A 13,815-nucleotide genomic window follows, 5' to 3' on the forward strand; every position below is an offset into this window, starting at 1 on the left:
CCAGCTGAAAAAAAGAGAAGTTTAAGTTCTGCTCGTGCCATATTTAAGACTAAGGATTCATCCAGAAGAGAAAAGATCACCAGTATTCGAAAAGTTCAGCTCTACACTGATAAGCGCGGATGCGCCTCTGATTCAGAATTACATTAATTTGCTGTTGGCTATTTTTCTGGACTGGGCAATGATGTCTCACCCTCAAGCAACAAGCACGGATCGTGGTGGGTCCGGCCCAATCATCGGAAATTATTCGATTCACTGATCATCGTGAAATATATTGAATGTCATTACAGTTCTTTCCAGTCAACAAATTTAAACACAGTTATTAATCTAAAACTGCTCTTCTGGGCGTCGGAAATCAATTTTCCACTCAACTTTGCACATAAAGATTGTTTGAAAAATTTATAAGCTCGGGTGGCTTTTTTCAGACAAACTTAGACGTTTCAACTGGAAAATCATCCTATAATATTGTTGCCTTGAGCTCAAACTGAGAAAATTATTTTACCTTTAATCATTTTAATAAAGTTATGGGGTTTTACGCTATTAAAGCGTAAGCTGAGATTTAATCCGTTTTATAGAATTCTTTCCAAATTGGTGGAAGCAGGCTGTGTGTCATAATTTCTACAACACTAAGAAGGAAATCTTTATTTTTGTGTTTTATGTGGCGTGTAAGGGGATGATTTGAAAGAAAATCTCAAAAAAAAAGATGTTTTTTGAAAAATTTGTCTGTTTTTTAAAGAGAACACTGCTCCATAGACCATAAAAAGAAATCAAATCGTTTCTCCTTCATACGAGCAAAACTTTTTTAGCCTTGGATAGGAGCAATCTTTTTGTAACACTTTTTCATATAACTTTACAAGATTTCTTTATTGCTGACCAGCCCTAAACCATTAACAATTACAAGCCTTAAAGAAAAACGCGCATGTTCAGAAAAAAAATTGATAATTTTTCCAAAAACATGACAGATTTTAGACATTTTTTTGCTAAAAAAAGGTCTTCATAGGTTTTTGGAAGAGGTATATTTTTTCAGGCTTATCATTACGAGGCCAAACTAAGCTTTTGTGCATTGTAAGAGGAATCCGCAACAAGCCAAAATCAGCAGATGTTTTGTGGAATCCGCAACATTGCTATTTTTCTGGTTCTTCGTGGCTGTTTTGGATTCCACGAGCAAATACCTAAAACACTGTGACGGTCAAAATCGCTCCAAAAGAGGCGAATATGCGGAATCCGCAACTGTATTTGCGGAATCCAAAACAATTTGTGGAATCCACAAACAAATAATAAGACAAATGTATAGTTCAATTGAGCTGTTGCGAAATCCGCAACTGTAAGCCTAATCTGCAAATTGTAGGAATCTACTAGATCAGTACTAGATTTTGATGAATACTGACCTAATTCGGTGACATGCTGTGCGTTGTGTTGCAAAACACTCTCAACCCAATGACTCCATGTACTGAATTTATTCGGTGTTGTATTTCCAAAATTTTGAAGGGTGACATCCACCGATTTAGTTAATTAATGTTTTGAGATTTGTTCGTGGTTCCACTGACAATGGTTAGGCCCTTGCTTTTAAAATCCGCATTGCTATAGATAAGAATTCCAGCTCTAGCTTTTAATCGTTCATTTGAAAATTCAGTATAAACAAAATTCGGAACCCGCTTACATTTGCGGATTCCGCTCAGAAATATTGCGGATTCCACTTACATCTGCGGATTCCACTTACCTTTTGTGGAATCCACTTACATTTTGGAACAGGTTTAAAGTTTTGTCTATGGAATCCAGGAACATACAGACACAAAATTGTGCGCCTATCCAGTGCAGAGTTTGGCCTCGTAATGATCGTTATATTTGATGCTTTGTTATAAGTGAAATACATCAATTCTATGTTTGAAGTTTTTTTTTTCATTTTTTTCATTCGTTTTTAATAGCAAACACTTCGCCATAGACTTAAAAATACAATCGAAACATTCAGGGCTTCGCGCTGATACCAGCAGTCTGGCTTTATTTCAGCTACAGACAACATAACATAACTTTGAAGTTGAATGTCATTAGCCAGTGGTCCATTTGGAATCTTTAAAATCTTCTCTGGTCCCGATTGAACGCAAGATATTATATGCATTTATCAGTCAACTATACTCACGTAAATGTGTCTTCTGATTTTTTGGATTTGTTTTCAATCGCACGGGCACAGCTCAAGGGATATTATCTTGAACCTTTGCCAAATTCGACCCTCGTTTCCGATGTGAATCGCGGCTGAGATCAAAATCCATCTGCTTCATGGGAAATGGATGTCAAGATAATTAAGAATGCGGAATCCTATATGGCTCAGATATTTCCGACCTAATACGGTAGTTTCGGCGTAATTTCTGATTGACTAAAAAACCAATTATGATCCTTTTTGGGGTAAAATTTTGGGTCGCAAGACGCTATAAAAGTTTTAATGAAACTCTACGCAAACCTTGAACTCTTCGTTTTCCATTAAAAGTCAAACCTATATAAGAACAATGCATTCGAATTTGATGCGTTTTTTCGGGATAATTCCAATCATCACTATAGAAGCAACATTTTATTTTCAACGAGCGAGTGAAAAGTTTTTCTTCACGTTTTTGTCGTTTTTCTGCAATATTTTGAGATATAAGGTTTAATTTTCGCTAAAAAGTGAATACAACTATTTAGAAGGACTTACCCAGTTCAAGTTTGAGAAACCTTGCTTTGAACGCGTAAAGTAGCCAGTACATAACAACTAGTTTAGAGGTGCTCTTACTCTAGAAACAACCTCGCAAAAATTATAAAGAATTTGAATTTACGGGTTTAAAATTTGTTCCTCGTGAAGCTGATGAGCTTCAATTACTCTTTATGTCTTTATGTTGCCAAAATTTGGCAGATGAAAAAATTCAAATTGCCAAAATTACCTGGTCAGGCGCTGAGAACGGTCACATATACAATAAAGATCATGAGAGCTTATACAACAATTTGGACAAGATTTCCAAGCAACCTAACTGCTAATGAGAATCCTGTGCATGATTTAGAGATGTAATGTTTAAAAAAAAAATTGATGAGCGCTTATTTTGATGTTTCAATTCGATCATCAACGCAAAGTTATTCATAAATTTTAGCCGTTTTCCGATGACGAACCAGTAACTTTTTTATTTCTATTAGCTGTCATTTTTTGAAGGAATAAAGGGTAACTTAAGCTCACCAGCAGCTTCCCATAGAACCAAATTAAGCCCATAAGTTCAATTTTTTTTATTTTAATTGCGATGTTGTTTCCACAGCAAAAACACCTCTAAAACTAGTTATGATATACTGACCAATTTAAGCCTTCATAACCAGATTTTCCAAATTTTTGCCTGGCTAAGATTTTTCAAATAGTTTCATCTAAATTTGGTAAGAGTATGAAGTTTTTTATCTGAAATAAATGCAGAGGAAACGATAAAACGTGAAGAAAAAGCTCGTTCCTTTGCTTGTTCAAATAAAAAAATTGCATCTTCTATTTTTCGTGACTGTAACTTTGCTGGTCATAGTTTTGATATTAATACAGTTATGAGACTATATATATCAAGACGATTTGAAAAACAAATAAAGTTTAAAAATTCTGGTTAAACCATCCCCCTGAACGGAGGTGGGTTTATTTGACGCTTTTTGATTACCATACACAGACAACTTATAAATGAGAAAATTTGGGCAAATTTGGAAACTTTTTGAACTTTTGAAGAAAAAAAAAAGCTTTTTTACTTTTCTCCCCTTATTTATTTTTCTTTTATAAAAGTTAATCACTTCAATTTTGTCCTAATGGAGCTAATTTTGGTGTGGTGAATATTTAATTTATTGGGAACCTATTTGCTTTTCATACTTTTCCTCATATGATGTCAAGCTCCATGGTAAAAACATGGTAATGATTAGAAAAACGTTTAAAAAATTCAATGGAGTTTTTAAATTGTCGAATAGTGCGAGTAGAAAACAGCCCGTAAATACCGCGAAAAGGGTATGTTAAAAAGTCCACCTTTATCCCCAGAAAGTAATCACGCGAAAAGCATAATTACTCTCTTTATTGAAAATTATCAAAACAATTAAAAATATATTTCCCAACAATAAGGTTTAAGCTCTGTTTTAATCTGATTTAGATCTGTGTCAGACGAGTATCAGTTCTGATATTTTACTGATCAAATATGCTGAAAATATTATCAATTCTGCGGTAGGTTTGTTTTAAGACAGGCACATGTTTAAAGTCCGTCGACATGATTCAGATCTGTGGCAATCCTGAAAAACCAACAATTTTATAGAAATGGAATCTGATTTCGAAGAAAAAATTCAGTACGGGTATTTTTTACCCCACAACTTAAGCCCTAAGAAATTTAAGTTTTAGTTTATAATGAGAAAAGGGCTTTACCGATTCAACAAGAACACACTTGCGAATGTCAAAAAAGTTTTCTTGCGCTGGATGGGAAGTCGGAAAAGTTATAGAAAACATTTTGGTGAGAATATTATTAATGAACTTTGCAGTTTTTCAGCTTCCTTTTCAAGAGCACATTCTGGATTTCAACAACTCAGCAGCCTTATCCAATGAGATTCCACCAGATGGCGAATTGTTGTCATGAGTTGATATTTTTAGATTTGCCTGCTATTTCAGCAATGGGATAAAAATTAGTTTAACAAAGATGAAAAAGAAAAGCATGTCCGCTTTTTTAAATTTAGAATTGAAAATCATGTTTCTGTTTTAACTTGAAATTAACTCATGTTTCTGTTTTAACTTGAAATTAACCGAATTAATTTGAAATTAATTTGAACTTTTTAGGCAAATCAACCCAATTTCCTATTTCAAAAATTTTGAAGAACAAACAAAAAAAGCTTCAAAAAGAGAGCTTTCAAAAAAAGACTTTAACAAAAGTTCGAAGAATTTTATCATGATTAATATCAATGTTTGTTTTTTTAAATCATTTTTTAAACTATAAATCACGGCCAAAAGGGCTGGTTTAGGGGAGGACGTCTCTCCATTCGAGGATCCCCCTCGCCGCCCAAACTTTTTTACGGTATCCATTTTGCCTAAACGACCTCAAACTATTTCTACAGGCGTCTTTTACGAAAATAATTACTATTTACCAAAAAAGCAATGTTTTGATCAAAATTTTCAAAAAAGCCCGATAACTACTTCGGTAACTTTGATGATGTCTTAAGAGATCTGAAGGTTTTATGATGTCTTAAGAGAACTTGGTTGAACTATAAAAAAATTCGTCTAAAATTCCAACCCCCCTCCCACTTGAGAAAAACCCAGATACCATATGATTGCAAAAACGGAGTTTAATTGGCCGAAAAAATGTGTTCACCCTAAAGACCAAAAAAATCTTTTCAGAAAAAACCAGCCGTGAGCTAACTTGGTGAGAGGGTATAGTAGAGTGGCTGTGTCGTCTAGTTTGACCTGTTCGTCCTCTAGGAATAGTATTCTATGTCTGTACAGTCTGGACTGGTTGGAAAAGTCCAGCTGCTCAAACTGCTCCTCCTGTTTCTTCAGATCCCCTATCGAGTTGTCCTCCACTAACTTCTTGGCCACAAACTCGCACACATCATCCAGCTGAAAAAAAGAGAAGTTTAAGTTCTGCTCGTGCCAAATTTAAGACTAAGGATTCATCCAGAAGAGAAAAGATCACCAGCATTCGAAAAGTTCAGCTCTACACTGATAAGCGCGGTTGCGCCCCTGATTCAGAATTACATTAATTTGCTGTTGGCTATTTTTCTGGACTGGGCAATGATGTCTCACCCTCAAGCAACAAGCACGGATCGTGGTGGGTCCGGTCCAATCATCGGAAATTATTCGATTCACTGATCATCGTGAAATATATTGAATGTCATTACAGTTCATTCCAGTCAACAAATTTAAACACAGTTATTAATCTAAAACTGCTCTTCTGGGCGTCGGAAATCAATTTTCCACTCAATTTTGCACATAAAGACTGTTTGAAAAAATCTATAAGCTCGGGTGGCTTTTTCCAGACTAACTTAGACGTTTCAACTGGAAAATCATCCTATATATTGTTGCCTTGAGCTCAAACTGAGAAAATTATTTTACCTTTATTCATTTTTTGTAAAGTTGTGGGGTTTTACAGATTGCAATATGACCAACTTTAGTCGAATAACGCGCAATATGTTTCGCGCTATTAAAGCGTAAGCTGAGAATTAATCCGTTTTATAGAATTCTTTCCAAATTGGTGGAAGCAGGCTGTGTGTCATAATTTCTACAACAATAAGAAAGAAATCTATATTTTTGTGTTTTATATGGCGTGTAAGGGGATGATTTGAAAGAAAATCTCAAAAACAAAAAAAAAACAAAGATCTTTTTTGAAAAATTTGTCTGTTTTTTAAAGAGAACACTGCTCCATAGACCATAAAAAGAAGTCAAATCGTTTCTCCTTGATACGAGCAAAATTTTTTTTAGCCTTGCATAGGAGCAATCTTTTTGTAACCAAGAGGTAAACACATTTTCATATAATTTTACACGATTTCTTTATCGCTGACCAGCCCTAAACCATTAACAATTACAAGCCTTAAAGAGAAACGCGCTCCAAAAAAGCATGTTCAGAAAAAAAATTGATAATTTTCCAAAAACATGACAGATTTTAGACATTTTTTGGCTAAAAAAGGTCTTCATAGGTCTTTGGAAGAGGTATATTTTCTTGCATGCTTATCATTACGAGGCCAAACTGTGCTTTTTGTGCATTGTAAGAAGAATCCGCAACAAGCCAAAATCAGATGTTTTGTGAAATCCGCAACATTGCTACTTTTCTGGATCTTCGTGGCTGTTTTGGCTTCCACAAGCAAATACCTAAAACACTGTGACGGTCAAAATCGCTCCAAAACAGCGAATATGCGGAATCCGCAACTGTATTTGCGGAATCCAAAACAATTTGTGGAATCCACAAACAAATAATAAGACAAGTGTATGTTTCAATTGAGCTGTTGCGGAAGCCGCAACTGTAAGCCTAATCTGCAAATTGTAAGAATCTACTAGATCAGATCAGTACTTGATTTTGATGGAATCCCAAACACCGACCTGTATTTGGGATTGATGCAATCCCAAAAACTGACCTAATTCGGCGACATGTGACCAATGAACCAATGACTCCATGTACTGAATTTATTCGGTGTTGTATTTTCAAAATTTTGAAAGGTGAAATCCACCAATTTAGTTAACCAATGTTTTGAGATTTGTTCGTGGGTTCCACTGACAATGGTTAGGCCCTTGCTTTTCAAATCCGCATTGCTGTAGATAAGAATTCCAGCTCTAGCTTTTAATTGTTCTTTTGCAAGTTCAATTATAAACAAAATTCGGAACCCGCTTACATTTGCGGATTTCGCTCAGAAATATTGCGGATTCCACTTACATCTGCGGATTCCACTTACCTTTTGTTGAATCCACTTACAATTGCGGAATCTAGAACAGCTAGCTATGATCGCTTGTTGCGGAATCCGCGATACAACAAATAAAATAGGCCGACAAAATTTACGTTACAGGTATTTGTACGCGGAATCCACGGAAGTTCTGTAATTGGAATCCACTTACATTTTGGAACATGTTTTAAGTTTTGTCTAAGGAATCCAGGAACATACAGACACAAAATTGTGCGCCTATCCAGTGCACAGTTTGGCCTCGTAATGATCGGTATATTTGATGCTTTGTTATAAGTGAAATACATCACTTCCTTTTTTACATAGCATTACGGGGATGATTTTCAATGTTTGAAGTTTTTTTTTTCATTTTTTTCATTCGTTTTTTAGAAGCAAACACTTCGCCATAGATTTAAAAATACAATCGAAACATTCAGGGCTTCGCGCTGATACCAGCAGTCTGGCATTATTTCAGCTACAGACAACATAACATAACTTTGAAGTTGAATGACATTAGCCAGAGGTCCATTTGAAATCTTTAAAATCTTCTCTGGTCCCGATTGAACGCAGGATATTATACGCATTTATCAGTCAACTATACTCATGTAAATGTGTCTTCTGATTTTTTGGATTTGGTTTCAATCGCACGGGCACAGCTCAAGGGATATTATCTTGAACCTTTGCCAAATTCGACCCTCGTTTCCGATGTGAATCGCGGCTGAGATCAAAATCCATCTGCTTTATGGGAAATGGATGTCAAGATAATTAAGAATGCGGAATCCTATACGGCTCAGATATTTCCGACCTAATACATCATAATCAAACTAGCCTCAAAAATGAGAACCAAATTGCTGCATTATTGGAATCTAAAGTTAAATTATTATGTTCTTCAAAGCCCTACACACGTATTGCAAGAAAACACGCAGATACAACTTGATCTCGTAATGTTGAACAAAAATTTTTGTTCATCTTCGGATTTTTTGGAATTCTACGCCTTGCCCCTATCCTAAAATTATTTCATGGGTTTTTTAATGAATGTCAGAGCAACAAACAGTATAAATCACAAAAAAATGTCTGCTTGATACCAAAAAATCCAATATGCCATTAAATTATACAAGAATGCGCTGCCGACAAAGTTTCTGACAAAATCTCAATTTCTATAAACTTTCAGGCGCAGAAACAATTCAGCCACAGCCAATTTAGCCGATTTCAGATACAGACAAGTCAGCCAAAACAACTCAGACAATTCAGCCAAAGACAATTCGGCTAATTTAGATTAAAGAAACTAGATAAAAAGAAAAATCAAAACTTTTCTAATTTGATTAGAGTCAGAAGGCTTTCAACACTTTTACTAAGAATTGCGGAACATCAAATAACAAATTTCAAAGATCAAAACAAACTTGCTCTGCATAATAAAGTTTAAAGAAATATGTAAATTAACGGTACAAAGTTTTAAATACTTCTGTATATGGTGTCGATTGTAGTTTTTTGCGTTTTGAACGAGTTTTCTCATTGGCGATTGAATACTTGGGCTTCGGTTTTCTGATACTATCAACGGACATCAGTCTCAATACTTTACCTTTGGCGTTTTTCGCTCATCATTGAAACGCGTGATCAGCTTGTGGAGGGCGGGGAGCGTTACCAGTGTTTGTGGCTTTTTCTCGAACTTCGTTAGCGAAATTTTTAGCTTGAATTTTTGAGGGACTTGGTAAATGAGCGTGCTCTGTTTTTCTGGTAAATTCTTGCTTTTTGTCCAAATAACCCACTGCTCTGCCATTTCCAAATTGTCATTGCCATTTAATGAGGCCGTTTTTAAGTTTTATTTTCACGGTATCTATAACCATCAAGACAAAAATGCCTTTTTTCCGCGTTCAGATAATACGAATTCTATTTTAAAACTTATCTTCTGCTAAAAGTGATTGAATGAGAATGATTCAGATACTAATCAACCAGTTGCTCAAGCTAGTTACTAATGAAGATGAACCAATGTTAACTGTGTAAATGGACCACCATCTCTCTGGGGGCGTTAAACCTGGTACTGGTTTCTGTTTGAACAATATTTTAATCTTAATTAGTTTATCTTAAAAAGAAGTCAAAGTTCAAAAATAGTTTCAACCAACTACCCAAATTACCTGATAGGCGATTGCAACATCCCCCGCCTAAGGCATGATAATAATATCAGGGTATCTGTGTGGCCAGTAGGTGGTAGGGGTGGTCAACCCTTTAACTGATATCGTTTTTGAACGCCTGTAAAGTTTCTAATTTTGGTTTGCTTTCGTGTATATTGGTTATTTTTTAAGTATTGTGCTTTTTTTTGTTAAATTCGATTTTTGTTTAGCCACTATTCTAAAATTGAAAACATAAAGGTTTGTATAAATATTTATTATGTTTAGGTACTTTTGGTTCTGTGAATTTTATTTGTAATATGTGCATTTGAAAGGAATTAATTATAAGTCTAATTAAAGCTTTGATGCTTCGCCTTATGTGAAAAGTTTTTGCACGCATGTTTTTAAACTCAAAAACTGTCTGAATAGTTTTTGGCCGAATTTTCTCACTCATTTTGACTGAATTGTCTGAATTTTCCGAGCAGCTCAAACACCAAAAAGACTCTCCTTCGTATGAAAAATCTCTTTTCAAATAAAATGTTGAGCAGCCGGGCGAAAAATGTCATTGTTGAGCAGCCGGCAAAAAATGCGGTTAGATTTCGGTAACTTTTGCATATTTTCAAAAGATTGTCTGGATAGAGGAAAATATTAGCGAAGCTGGGTTTTTTGGTGTTCCGGAGTAGCTCGGAGAATCAAATTTTTTTGTGCTTCCACGAAAAATTGGTAGATTTGAGCAGATTGAGCTTTTTGTGTTTACTCACTACAGCGTGAAAATGTGAGTAAATAGATAGGAGTGGTGCGCATCGAATAAAGCTGAAAATGAATACTCGTTTACATGGATAAGTTAATGCAAACCTTTGCCTGTTGTGCCTGCAGGAGAAGGGCTAGAGTGGCTGGCTCTCTCTTCATCAACACTCCCTCACAGTCCCCCCTCAGTCTGTCTATGTCCCACTCCCCCACCAGCCAAGTGAGCAAGTCCACATTCTCATCTATATTTTATAACTCATCGCATTACTATATTTTCAAAATTTCAGAAAAATCAAAAACTGTAAGGGAGTTGCACGTTTTTTGAGTTGAATTGTGGCTTCAAAGACATCTGAAAACAGTTTTAAGACGGCTCGGAACAACGTATGATGATCTAACAAATGAGACCACCTGTTTGCTTTATCTGGATTTGCCCGTTAGGCAACGGGGACGGGTGGAATCCCTCATGCGTGAAGGACTGAATGCGCAAAAATTTTGTCGACCAATCAGAGCTCAGTATTCAAAAATTCAAAAGAAATAAGCAATAATTTCCGTCAGTTTTGGATAGTTTGAAGGGCGTTGATTGGTTAAGAGTTTTCGCGCATTCGATCCTTCGGGGGTGAGAATAGCCCCGATGGGTATGCAGCAAAAACAGAGTGCAACTCAGTTTAAGCTCACCTGTGACTGGCTTTCTGGGCGGATAGAGACACTTGAGCATCTCCTTCACATTCTCATACTCCACCCCCTCCAAGGCCAATTCCTGCGGACGTTGGGGGTCCCCTCCTCTGGGAGTCTGTGGAGGAGTGTTTGTGCTGTTCTCGTTGCCTGTAGACTCATCCTGCTCTTGCAAGGCGTTCAGTTTCTCTCTCAGACCTGGACACTCCACCATCATCATGTCTCTAAATATATGCGCGCATTGAGATCTATTTTTAGAGTGGATACCGCGATACCTTATCCACAGCAACGGTTGCTTCGACTTTTATTAACATGAAAATCAGAATGGTTGTTTTACATTTCCTGATAACTTTTATCAATTGACATGGCTTCTGTTTTAAAACAAACTCTTGGTTTTCTGACAAAGTACTGGTTTTGTTTCAGACAAAACAGGGCTGATTAGTTAAAAATCCGGTTTTCAATTAATAAATTCCAAAGACAAAATCTAGGAAAACACTATGATATTTTTTTCTTGGAAAAATTAACTATTTTCAATTTAATTTGAACCATTTGCCGCAACGGATTTCCTTATAGTTTTCCTCTACCCCAGGCAAGTTTTTGAAAGAACAGGCCAAAAATTCCGACCTTGGGTACTTACCCGACTAATCCAAATAAGCCGATTTTGGAAAGTATTGACCAAAAATTGTCTTTTTGTTTCAGCGCACAACGCTCCCTCAAAAACTATACATCGCATGGCAGGCGCTTTCACAATAATTGAGGGAGCTTCAAAAACTTCCAGAAGGTTCGCATGTTGAACAGTACCAAAAAATTGCCTGCACTGCTGAAAAGTTAGGCAAAATCATAGTGTTTTGAGAGAGACCGTAAAATCAATGTGATCGCGCTGAAATTATCGAATCTTATTCGACCCCCCTCCCTTCGAAAATCATTAGATCCGCCCTTGGTTTGAATATTTAAAAAAAAATGTCTGAATTTAGAACAGGTACTTCCTCTAGACGGGTCGGGGAAGTATACCAAGGGAGATAGTTAATTATAATTAATTATAATCATTGTATTTATAGTGTTGATAACTATATATAAGTACCTGTGAACGTATAGTTTTTTATTCTCCACAACCAAAATCAGATTTGTAGTGTCTTCTGGCACAGAAAAATTAGAATAGCCCTGGTCGTCTTTGGCTGGTGCAGAAGGTCCCTTGCTTTGCCCCTCTTTCTTTGCAGCCGGTTTTTTGCTCATCTCGAGAATAATGTATTTTTTTTCTTAGTTTCGAAACTTATAAAAATTTCCAGTTGGAAAACTATAATTAGATTAAATAAACTATAAAAGACAAAAAAAAACTACGATATCTGATGAACAGCGAAGTAAAATTGTAGCTTTTAATTTTTGAAACGTTGTATTGTTTTTGGTATCAAAATAGCATGCCAGCACGTTATAAAATTAAAGTCAATCGAGAAAAAACTGTATAAATTACTACTGAACTCAAAGAATTTAATACGCATTGAGTAGCTTCAGATAAAAAAAATCAAGAAAAAAAAAGTTTAGTAAAGATCTTTGAAGTGCAGTTTAAGCCTTTTAGCCCTTGGGAAAATTTCTGAATATTAAAAACGAAAAAAATAATTTTGCTTCTTGACGGATGCTTTTTCATTGAAAATAGCTTAATGGGCGCTGAAAACTCGGAACTTTCTTAACGGAACTTGCCAAAAATCCGAAGTCGAGGAAAAATTTAAAATAATATGAAGTTGAATGATTTATCAGATTAGTCTTTTTCCAGTCCCAATTCGAGTTTTAATGATATTTAGAAAAAATAATTTTTCAAAACCGTTCAAATATGAAACGCTCAATGTGATAAATGAATTCATGAATGAGCTGCTGCATTGTAATTTGCTGTGTTACTATATTCTTACTTCCCGGGCCAAGGTTTCGACTTGATGTTTTGACATGCACGACCAAAAACGCAAATGTTTTGACCAGCGCGACCAAAAACCTTTGTTTCGACCAAGTTCGACCAATCCAGATATTTTCTGACCCGAGCGACCTAATACATCTATGTTTCGACCAAGTTAGACTTTATGTTTTGTGTTTCACTTCGAATGTAGGGCCCGCGGGACTATGAATTTTTGGGCGAATTTTGACATCTGGTTCGACCCAATTCGACTCTATATTTCGACACAGTTCGTTTTTATGTTTCGACCCAATTCGTTTTTATGTTTCCACCCAATTCGAATTCATGTTTCGACCCAGCTAGATTTTATTTTTTTATCCAGCTCGACATTGTTTTTACTCAGTTTGAATATACGCCCTGCGCACCGGTGGATTTTTTGTCGCACAATGGCACCTGGAAACTTTTTAAAAATATTTCCAAGCGAAGTTTTTTTATGTTAAAGTGGGTGATTGCCAATGCTGATGCAGAGATGATTAACACTATCCGAATAAATCGAATAAAAATAGAAAATTAAAGCGTATTCTTCTTGTATTGAACTGACTTTAAGCAAAAAACGATGTGTAAAAAAATTGCCTAAACTTTAGCAGAGTTATTATGTAGCAACTGTTTTTGCAAAAATCGGGCTAAAACTTGAATCCCAAAAAGTGTTCGTTTTTGATTTTCGATTCCATCAAAGAATTTATGACAAAATTTCTGGTTCAAGAGCTAGCAAACTACCGGAAAGCCAGGCCAACAAATTTTGCAAGACGTTTAATGTCCAAAAATGAGAACAAACAAGTGAATTCAAACAAAAAATAACCACTCGAGTATTTTGAATAGTCTTGCATGTTTTCACATCGCTGATGTTTCCTGTAAATTGCTATCCAATTGCTATTTCATCAATCTGTTATATAAATTGCTATATTATCAATATACTTTGGTTTATACCATAATTTTTTTCTATTAAAAAAAGTGGATTATTGGCGCTTTTTTGTTGCG

General features: G+C 35.6%; 1 protein-coding gene across 1 annotated transcript; it reads right to left on the bottom strand.

The window, feature by feature from the left end:
- Positions 1 to 4,217: 4,217 nt before the first annotated feature.
- LOC134846653 (uncharacterized) lies at positions 4,218 to 12,338 on the bottom strand. Its single transcript, XM_063864038.1, has 5 exons — positions 11,980 to 12,338; positions 10,902 to 11,122; positions 10,335 to 10,468; positions 5,367 to 5,563; positions 4,218 to 4,254 (listed from the first exon to the last, which is right to left on the bottom strand). Exons 1-5 carry the CDS (start codon positions 12,129 to 12,131, stop codon positions 4,218 to 4,220), a joined length of 741 nt encoding a protein of 246 aa, XP_063720108.1. The 5' UTR covers positions 12,132 to 12,338.
- Positions 12,339 to 13,815: the final 1,477 nt, after the last annotated feature.

Source organism: Symsagittifera roscoffensis, chromosome 5 (assembly GCF_963678635.1).
Source record: "Symsagittifera roscoffensis chromosome 5, txSymRosc1.1, whole genome shotgun sequence".
In the NCBI taxonomy this organism is placed as follows: domain Eukaryota; kingdom Metazoa; phylum Xenacoelomorpha; order Acoela; family Convolutidae; genus Symsagittifera; species Symsagittifera roscoffensis.